The sequence below is a fragment of the Hibiscus syriacus genome, unplaced genomic scaffold, assembly GCF_006381635.1.
Source record: "Hibiscus syriacus cultivar Baekdansim isolate YM2019G1 unplaced genomic scaffold, ASM638163v2 tig00009942_pilon, whole genome shotgun sequence".
Lineage (NCBI taxonomy): Eukaryota > Viridiplantae > Streptophyta > Magnoliopsida > Malvales > Malvaceae > Hibiscus > Hibiscus syriacus.
In genome coordinates this window covers 272,927-283,417 of record NW_024062205.1, presented here as the reverse complement: position 1 = coordinate 283,417, position 10,491 = coordinate 272,927, and the positions used below count along the sequence as shown (strand labels likewise).

At 33.1% G+C, this 10,491-nt stretch overlaps 1 protein-coding gene across 2 annotated transcripts; it reads left to right on the top strand.

Moving 5' to 3' along the window:
- The first annotated feature begins 5,450 nt into the window (after positions 1-5,450).
- LOC120203414 (zinc finger protein GIS2-like) lies at positions 5,451-9,342 on the top strand. Of its 2 annotated transcripts, none has more exons than XM_039203714.1 (4): positions 5,451-5,572; positions 7,138-7,360; positions 8,102-8,194; positions 8,649-9,342. In XM_039203714.1, the coding sequence occupies exons 2-4, from the start codon at positions 7,236-7,238 to the stop codon at positions 9,193-9,195; spliced, it is 765 nt and encodes a 254-aa protein (XP_039059645.1). In that variant the 5' UTR covers positions 5,451-5,572; positions 7,138-7,235; the 3' UTR covers positions 9,196-9,342. The 2 variants fall into 2 exon arrangements, with proteins under 2 accessions (XP_039059645.1, XP_039059646.1); XM_039203715.1 differs by having other exon boundaries at positions 5,461-5,565; positions 7,141-7,360.
- The last annotated feature ends 1,149 nt before the right edge of the window (positions 9,343-10,491 follow it).

Genomic DNA, 10,491 nt, shown 5'->3' with positions numbered 1-10,491 from the left:
ACTTGTGATATAAGTCTTACATTAATTTTGTACAAAAGATAGCTTGGGTTTCAAGATAGCTAAGATTGGGATTAGCCGCAAAATGTGTTAATAAACCTACAAACGGTGCATTAATGTAAGTAGTCGGTAATGGTGGAACTATATAGTTTTTAGAGTGGACACGTGTCCATCCTAAAATTTAAAATTAGTTTATTAAATATTATTATTATTATATATATCCAACCTAAAATTAATTTGTGCCTATCCTAATTTTTTTATCCCCACCCCAGATTTGTTTATGCTCAAAATATAATTAAAAATGTCTATTATAAACGTTGTTTTTGTTTTTGTTTATAAATCATTCATCAAGCCGAAATCAAAATAAAACCAAAAATATATCTAGTTAAAACTCAAATTTAATATGCAACCCAAATTTAATATATAATCCAGATCTAATATTATTAACCCCAATAGCAACTGGTAATGGGTAAACTCAACCCCCTCCAAATTCACTTTACACCCAATACCAAAAAATGGCAAAATCATTACCTATTCTCAGATTTCAGTAGGGTTAATCTAGAAAAAAAACTCCAATAACATGATAAGATTATAATATGTAAAAAAAAATTTAACACAAACTAAAAATCTAAAATAAAAATTAGTCCACAAACTTGCAAAAAAAAAATAGAGAAGAACTAACAGAAGAAACTAAAATAAATATAGCAAATTTAAAGGAAATGTCAAACATTTATTGAGATTTTTCGGTGACGACGAACATCTCTAATTGTGAATCCATACGGTGAGCAACCGTATTTCTTATATATATTCATAACATTTTTAGTTTTTAACTTATTTTTTTACTATGAGAATGCCTAAAGCACCATCAGCTTAAACTCTAGTAACCTTTTAGACAAAACCTAAAATGTTAATAGTATTCATAACATGTACCGATTATAACTCATTTTCTTACCTTGTATAACATTTTAGTAAAACTTGTTATAATTCTTAGACTGATAACTTTTTCGGTTCTGTTTTATAATATTTTGTGCTTCGCTTTTAACCTATTACCTTTTTTATCGGTCATGTCGATTATTAGCCTTATTTTAGGTGCCTCATAGTAGAACTTCTCTTTATAGGGAACTTGTTTTGTACGAGGCATCTCTAGCAAGTTCTGAATACAGTACAAGGTCGATATCGTTGACTCATCCGACTGGGGAAGCAGGAGAAGTCAAGCTAAGATAAATAGACTGCACCAGGATATACTGTCAAGTCATATTGGATATCTAACAAATACGAAAACAAAAGTTTTATCGGCGTGCGGTTACAGGCAACGATGGAGAAGAATTAATAGTATTAAATTAAAAGTAATTTATACAAATTAATTAATTAATTAATTATTTTAAAATAAAATATTTTTTAATCATTTAAAAATGCCAATGTTGGAAAGCCACTATATAAATATATAATTATCATTTACAAGATATATCTTGAGAATATACTAAAATAATATAAAAATAATATATATATATATATATATAAATATTCGTAAATAATCTAGATATTTGTAATTTTTGATATTACATCTAGAATTATCTATAAAAGTTTTTCAACATTTATAAGATTAATAGCTAAAATGTCGCTATGTATCAACAATCCAATGAATACTAAAATCTATAAATATGAGATGGGATTTATCATTGTTATTAGAGTAGCGAGGAGTGTAAAAAGTGTGTTAGAATAAGAGAAATTATAGGTAGAGAATAAGAAAAATAATGGGGTAAGTGTGTTATATTGTGTCGACATCGTTTTTCGCCTGGGCGGGGAAAGACTGATACTGATTCGGGGGTTTCTCTTGAAAAGAATTTTGAACTGTGAGGAGTCGCCACCAACCATTTAAGGTGTGATTGGAACACCATAAAAACCGGGCGATTTTAATTAAACATTTTATTTTTATCGAAATACCAAGTTTTGAGGTTTGTGAAATTCCAGAAATCAGGTTCGAGAGTCAGTTACGCTTGGGGAAGGATTAACACCCCCACAAGCGCCCAAAAATTGGTACCTAGTTGATTACCCTATATTTAAAATCAAAAATTTTGAGTTCGATTTTTATTTAATTTGAAAATCATTATGGATGCAAAGTTTGAAAAGGGTATACGTTTATTAAGGTTGATAGCATTCGCCCCCTATCATAAATGCGGGAGATCAACTATTGTGCCTAATAACCGGACATTGCCTTAATTTTAGAAATCATGATGCGGTCTTGAAAAGGATATAGACCTATTTCGAGAATCATCGGTAGTCACCCCCTGAGCATACTTGCGGAAGATATATCATTAATTCCCTAATAAATTAACATTGCCTTGGGTTTTAAAAATACAATCAAACAAATTTTTTTCGTCTTAATTAACTAAGGGTAATTTAAGACTCTCTATATCCTAAAATGTCGAATTATGAAAATTAGGCACAAACCTAGAATTAATTATTGAAAGTCTAGGTTCTAATATTAACCCTATTTGATTTTTAAACTAATTAGTGAATCGAATAACTGAGATGGTCCCTCGAGCATTTAATCGAGGGCCGACTTGAATTAATTCCTAAATTAAGGGACTAAGTTTGAAATTAAGCATAAAATGAAGGCTCTGAAATATTAACCTATTCAATTTTAATTATTTGTACGATTCGAATAATTAATTCGGGACCTCAAGCAAAAGCGAGAACCAAATTAAGAATTCGCCTAAATTTAAAATTTAATTACAAATCAAATAATTAAGGAGTTGAGGGACTAAATTAAAATTAATATTAAGGTAAAGGCTAATAATAAGTAATTATATTATCATATACTCTCAATGTAAGATATTATTATAAACTAATAAAATGTGTTCGATATATTCAAAAATAAAAACATGTAATATATACATAATAAAAGTAAATAATATATGATATATTTAATAAATATAAAATATAATGTGAATATAATAGTAACATATATATATCTAATCACCACATTTAATGATATGTATTATAAAAATAAAAGAAAATTATATATATATATATATATATATATATATATATATATATTCACGTGAATATGAGGGAATAACTTTTAATCCTATGCAATTAATATAAGCTTACAGGTACAATATAAACATATATATATAACATGCAATTATTGTTTACCTATTACCATGAAGTAAACGTCAACGTAAATATGGAGAATAATTTTTAATGGGCTAATATTAAAGGAAATGAATATAAATGCTAACATGATTCTAAAATGGATGAAAAGTAAGCTTATTTGGTAATTACATGTAAATAAAGGAAACTAAAATAAATGTAGAACTTAAATATACAAAATCTGAATATAGGAATAAAATAGTAAATGGTTGTCATTTTTTCCCATATATATGGGGTAAGGGGAGGTAAGATAGTAGGCTATCCCCAACATCAGGTTGAAAGCAACTTCCGTAAGAGACCTCCAAATTATGAAATGCCCTCCGTGGGACTCGATCCCACGACCTCAAGGTTAAGAACCTTGTGCTCTACCAACTGAGCTGGATAGTCATTTATGAATAAAATAGTAACTTTGACTAAATTAATAAAAAATAAATGACCATAATTATATTAAATAAGTAAACAAAAATATAGATTAAAATTAAAAGGTAAGAAATTAAAAAGGCTAAAACAATAAATACAAAAAAAGTAAAGTGTTGAAATTATGGACTAAAATATAAAACACGTGGAAAATAAAGCGACCTAAAGATAATTATACATTTTATTTAAGCCTAAAATAACATGTTTAACTAAAAAGGAAACATTACAAAATCAGTCCACATGCATTTTAAAAAAAATTAAAATGTCATTATACATGATTAAAGTGTAAAAACACGCTAAAAGTAAGAGAATTAAAAAAAATTATACCAAAAATTACAAAGCGCAAACGAAAATGGTAAATTTCTGAAAACGGTCCCTTCTAGTGACCTTTTTGTAAAAATGCGCTTAAGTTAGGGGACCTAAGTGAAATTTCCCCTAACTTTTTTTATAAATACAATCTTTATTTTTTTCATTTGAAATAATACATAAAAAAATCGGAGAGATGCTCTCCCCTTCCCTCGGCCAGCCCATTGCAGGCCACGTCGCCCCACCTCCGACCGCAGCTCCGGCCGCTGCACACGACAGTCGAAAAATCCAAAACCTCAAAAAAAATTAAAAAAAACATAGATCTGCTAGTCTAGGCCCTTTTAGGGGCTAAAAACACCTTTAAAACCTTCGAAAATCCCCCTAAACCTTTCGGTTTCCCAGATTCCGACAACCTCAGACGGAGCCTCCCCAACTCAGGTAAACTTCAGATCTATTTTCCTTTTATTTTCTTAGTGTTTTTACTACTGAAAAATGGTTGGTTGTTATTATTTAAAAACTTTTTTATTGTTCGAAACACATAAATCATCTTCATGTTATTATCATTTTTTTAAAACGAAACTGAATGTTGGTGTATTTCAAAAACTGAAAAAGGAATTGTTTTTATTTATTTATTGAGGTTTGAAACTGAAGATCAGAGAACAAAGAATAATATTCAGAAAAAGAAGAAGTAACCTCGAAATACTATTGTTATTGCTTCAAATTTTTTTTACAGTGTTCAGACCTGAGAGAGCTTTTACAGTTTCATGCATGAGTTTATATCCCCTTTACATTGGGAAAAAATGATTAATTTTGTTATCTTCTTTGCTTTCTGTAGGTGGCGGTGACGGTGGCGTGCTGGAGTGGCCCTTGGTTGGCATTGTAGCAGAGAGGGGTGGCCTTCGGTTGGGTATTGGAGCGACTACTATCCTAGAGTTTAGGGTTAGGTTTAGGATTCCGGGTCAGGTTTGGTTTGTTCCCGGGTTGGGTTCTAGGTTGGGTTTCGGTTGGGTTTTATTTTCTGATTGGGTCTCAGGTTGGGCTTGAAGTTTAGTTGGGTTATATTTTGGGTTTTTTTAATATGTATTGGATTGGGCTTGAGGCCTGATTTAGGGTCTGCTTTGGTTTTGTAATGGATTTGGCAATGCATATATGTATCTTCATATTTTTTTTTCATATATGATATATATTTATCATAAAAATTCGATAAACTGGACTCAAACTTAAAATTAATATGCTAATTACTAAATTTTTTTAGTTAATATAGTTGCTATTCGAGTTATTCGAATTATATTTTACAACTTGATTTGAAATTAAATTTTTTTAAAATTAAATTAAGTTTATGAAATTATAACTTGAAAACAATTGGAGTAAAAAAAAATATTCACGTAATTCAAAGAGTGTAGGTATGATTTCAAGGGCTACGATATATTCTTATCCAGTACCCAAAAAGATGGCCGAAGTTTGGGTCAAGAGGCTGAATATCAAAAAGAATTGTTAAACTCATCGGCCCAATCCTTCAACGAAATGCAAACTTCCATGTAACGCGATCCTCACTTTACTCTCTTATCTTCGGAATCCACTATTATTAGCGGCTGCTCGCTTCTTTCTCCAGATCCAATTTTCTCACCATCAACAAATCTCCCTTTCATCGTTCATTTTCATTTACGAACTACGGTTAAATTGCTCCCGGTAACGTCAATTTCGTACTTCCTTTATGTGTTTGCTTTTCTATACATTCGATTCTGCTATTTGATTTTCGGTTTTGTTACTTTCGATAGGGTTGTGTATTTCTATCCTTATCATCTCAGTTTCCTTTAATTTTGGTTCTGAATCTAGTAGTTACGGTTTTCTCCGTTGGAACCTGAAATTTGAGCTAAATATCTTCACCTGTTTGCAAATATTTGCTTTTATTTTGTTTAATGTGCGCTTCTATGATAATGGGTTGTTGGTGTTTCTACAATTCATGCAAATTCAAACAACATGAAATGAGCGATGGAAAGAAACATTGAGCGTGGACATGTGAAAGATAGTGGAAGATAAGTAATTGGCCTCCCTGCCTCACACTTATTGCTGTGGGAGCAAGGTTATAAACTTAAAAAAAAAGCTATTGCTTCCATGAAGTTTCAATGGAATTGCATATTATGTTTCTTTTATTTTGTTTTTCATAGTTTTAAAGGGTCACTCGGCTTTTGTTTTGTAAGGTTAGAAGCTATTTAAATTCTTTTCCCTAGTTGGACTGGATGTGATCTCTTGTATTTATTAGGGAAACCTGGGGGTTGTGGTGATGGTGAACTGGTGATTTAATGTGTTTGGGAGTAACTGCTTACAAAATTTAGAATGCTGCTATGGCACTAACTTATGTGAAGTCGTTGGTTTTAAAGTTTTCATCAATTGTCACTGCATATAGCTTTTCTGAAAGAAAAAAAGGGGGTTTAATCTTATATTGTATTGTTGAGATTTGACTTTTGAGAAGGGGGCATTTGTTGGAGTCCTTTGGGAAGAAAAGGGGGTCCGTGAGAAACAATTTCATAGGATAAGGGTAAATGAGGAGGCAGTTCACTGGAGGTTTTTAAACTTGGAAATGGATTTTACTGGCATTGTTACCTGTTTTTTTTCATGTAGATGGTTTTAAACTGATATTCTGATACACGGGCTTATATTTGCTCTCTAACCACATAGATGATTCTAATAATACACCCTCCCAAAAAAAATTCTTTTTGTGTTCGAACTTTTTTGAAGGCTGCTACAATTAAATTTGAAACTCTCAGAGAGATATTAGGAGTTTATCTGCTATCTTATGTGTTTCTCTTCAATCTACTTGTGAACACTTTTGAATTACAATAGTTTTCCTTATGCGCATAGAATCTTTATGATCAGCCATTCCCAAATTTTCATATGGCTGGATCCCGTTATTTTCTTATAATCATCTCTTGGATACTAGCCAATGAACTTATGTGTAATAGAATGGATGGATGGCTCTGAATTGGATTTTGTGTGCCTGTTCATGAGTTTGTATCTGGAATGACGGCTATTTGAAAGAGATGGTTGAACTTTTCATGAGGAATTTGGTTGAGGTGGGGGTCATCAAGTACTTGGTGCCGACTGCCGAATTGAGTGGTTTGTAATCAATATAAGATGCGGATTGCTTGTTGATTGTAATGTGTCTCTTACTCATGGGATTTGGTGTTTATATATTGGAGGAAATGGTGAGAGGTCTGATATGGCTCATGGATGATGATGAGTGTGTGGTTGTGCTGTGGACAGGGTGGAGCAGGAGCGGTAGCAGTTTGTGTGTTGGTAGAGGTGGTTTTGTTTTTGCTGATCTGTGGAGGTAGGTGTTGATAATCTTAAGTTTGAACATGAGTTCTGACAGCAGGAGCCGAAGCAGGAGCAGGAGTCGGAGTCCCATGGATCGTAAGATCCGATCTGATCGCTTTTCTTACCGTAATGCACCCTACAGGAGGGAGTCTCGTCGGGGTTTCAGGTTTTCTAATTTTGAAGCATTTAGTTAATTTTCTTTTCTCGGCCAGTCATTTGGTCTGAGGAAAAATGTGTTAACTTATTGTTCAAAAATGGTTTTGCCTATAATCGTAATATAAATATTTAAAGGATATCAAGTGTTATTAATCTAGTGAGAAAAGTACATGGGTCTGTATGTCATTTTCATTCCGATCTATTTTTCTGTGTTGGTTGGTTTCACAAATAAAAGGTCTCGTTTCTATTCAAATGTTTCAAGTCATGGTGAATTTGCCCCGAGCCAAAACAGACCCTATAACATGGTTATTGCTTTCTGCTTCAGCAAAAAAGATAATGAAGAAGATTGAACTGCCTGGTTTTATCTTCTTTGAACTGGAAACTACAAAATTACTTCACTGAAGAGGGGTATTGTTTGTTTTGTCTGTGGCTGTTATCATATATTGTGTACAACCTTTTATGTCAGTAGTCTTTTGGCATGTGTGGGTTGAGGTTAGGCTTTTCTGTACTCATTAGAAGTTAACCGCTTCTGTTGTTGTACTACTTTCTGTTGGGATGTACCGGAAAGTTCATTTGTAACCTGGCTTCTGTGTGGTATATCTTATAATCTTTCCCTTAATATTTTTCCTGATTTTCCGATCTTTTTTATTTTCTATGTATATGCACGTGTCCTTTTTTATTAATAGAATTTCCTTAAAGAATAGCGATCTAACAATTGTTGGATTATTTAATTTGACTTCTTTCTTTCCAGCCAAAACAATCTATGCAAGAACTGCAAACGACCAGGTCATTATGCTAGAGAGTGCCCTAATGTGGCAATTTGTCACAATTGTAATCTCCCTGGGTAAAGAACCTTCTTCTCCCCTTGCTGTTAACCTTGAATATGATAAATCTTTTGAGTTGATTTATGTTTGTTTTTCTTTTGTCTGTATGACCTTTTATTTCAGATTTTTATGCTATAGGCTTTTGTTTTGTTTAAACATGTATTTTTCTGTCAAAACTTAATAGTGGCTCGTTAATGTCATTCTGCATGCATCAAATTCCTATTATTTTGCGGTTTATACTTTCGATTAAATCTGTTTCACACCTTTTCTTTAACATTTTCCTTTTTCAAATGAGGACTGAAGCAAATGAACTAGATCTAATTGTGGAATTTTAAATGCAATATGTTTATTCTTTGTCGTTTCTCGTTTTACGAGTAATCAAGTAGTGTCTTTATGATTTAGCTGTTAGGCAAAGTTATGATTCTTTCTTGCAGTTGTGGAGCTGTTCTAACCGTGCAGGCACTATATGAACAGGCACATTGCTTCGGAATGCACGACCAAGTCTTTATGCTGGAACTGCCGTGAACCTGGCCACACAGCAAGCCACTGTCCAAACGAGGGAATCTGCCACACCTGTGGAAAGTCTGGACATCGGGCCAGAGACTGCACCGCACCCCCGATGCCACCTGGGGATGTGAGGTTATGCAACAATTGCTATAAGCCCGGTCATATCGCAGCTGACTGTACGAATGACAAGGCATGCAATAACTGTAGGAGGCTAGGTCACTTGGCACGTGATTGTACAAGCGACCCCATCTGCAACCTGTGCAATGTAGCTGGTCATATGGCTAGGCATTGCCCAAAAGCCAACATGATAGGAGATCGAAGCGGTGGCGGTCGTGGTGGTGGTGGTTACCGAGACCATCGAGACGTTGTTTGCCGTAACTGCCATCAGCTTGGTCACATGAGCCGGGATTGCATGGGGGCTTTGATGATCTGCCACAACTGCGGCGGAAGAGGACACATGGCGTACGAGTGTCCTTCTGGTAGGTATTTGGACCGCTACCCTAGGAGGTACTGATGATCCATGCAACTCTTGTTGGTTGCAATTTATATTAGAATTATGGTTTGATTTGTGATTGAAGGTTTGGAACTTCTCAACTTCCAAATTTGGATTTTCAGTGTAGTGATTTGCCGGAGTTTGCATACGTATTTATTAGTTAGTTTCGATTACGACGCACTGTTATGGATCATAATAAGAAGCTTTATTAATGGCTAAACTTGGTGGCTGATTTCCGGTCTAGCTCTTTTCCAATATTTGTTCAGTGCAACATCATCCGCATTGATAATTACGAATTTAAACAATTCATGGATAGGTTTTACATATATGAATGGCGATAATCGATGTGTCTTATAATAATGGACTATCACAATTGGGCTTTAATATTTTGATTATTTAATTATGGCTTAAATGCACCACTGCCCCTTAAATTATACCTTTTGTATCGAGTTGTCTTTAAGCATTTTGTTGTGATGTTTTGCTCCCAAAGTTTAAATCGTTATCTCAATTGATTTGCATCGTTAAATCTGTTAAAAATATAAGGGTAAATTGCATATTTAGTTATTCAACTATTCTCATGATTTGGTTATCAAATTATTTTGTTCTTCAAAATCATCACTAAACTTAAATTTTTTTATTCAATTTTGGTCACTCAATTAGATTTGATTTATTTTTAAAATTTTTAGCATATAAGAATAGAAAATAAACAAATTCGATTTGATAAATTTGAATCAAACAAATTTTTATTTAAATTTTTTATCACCCATTTTGTTTCCCCCTTCATGTCTCTTGGATTCAACTCGAGCAACACCAAAACTAGCAGCATGTTTTCAATCTTTACATCACGGTGTAAATCCAAATATTACCGTAAAACTACTCACCTTCTAGAGAGGTCTAAAGCAATTTGAATCACAACCTTAAAGGCAAGTTTCTTCCTCTTGTTTCTGATAAAAGAAACTCCTTTAACGTCCCACCTGGAAGGTACTCAACAACAACACAACATGCTCTTGAAGGAAGGGAATAATTATTCTCACTTTTAGGATTAAGGACGACTTGTTCTGTGAACTCTGTTTACTTGATATCTTTATTGTGGCATTGTAGGGAGGTAAAGTTGAGGATATATAACCAAAGAATGTTGCTATAGCCTAGGCAAAGGTACAAGATGGTTTTTCTTTTCTTTTATGTGGAACAAATGCTTTGCCTTTTGTGCTAGTTGATATACACTGATGAAAGTGGGGAAAAAGTTTTAAACAATTTTAATGTAAAAGTATCATTCATTACCTTATTCCTGATTTGATTAGTTGTTGTTGTTATTAT

What these genes read in the sequence shown, in the direction of transcription:
- LOC120203414 (XM_039203714.1), top strand. Translation starts at nt 7,236, where the DNA reads ATGAGTTCTGACAGCAGGAGCCGAAGCAGGAGCAGGAGTCGGAGTCCC. An exon ending in GAGTCTCGTCGGGGTTTCAG is followed by an intron (nt 7,361 to 8,101) that starts GTTTTCTAATTT and finishes CTTTCTTTCCAG; the next exon opens with CCAAAACAATCTATGCAAGA. An exon ending in CACAATTGTAATCTCCCTGG is followed by an intron (nt 8,195 to 8,648) that starts GTAAAGAACCTT and finishes CTATATGAACAG; the next exon opens with GCACATTGCTTCGGAATGCA.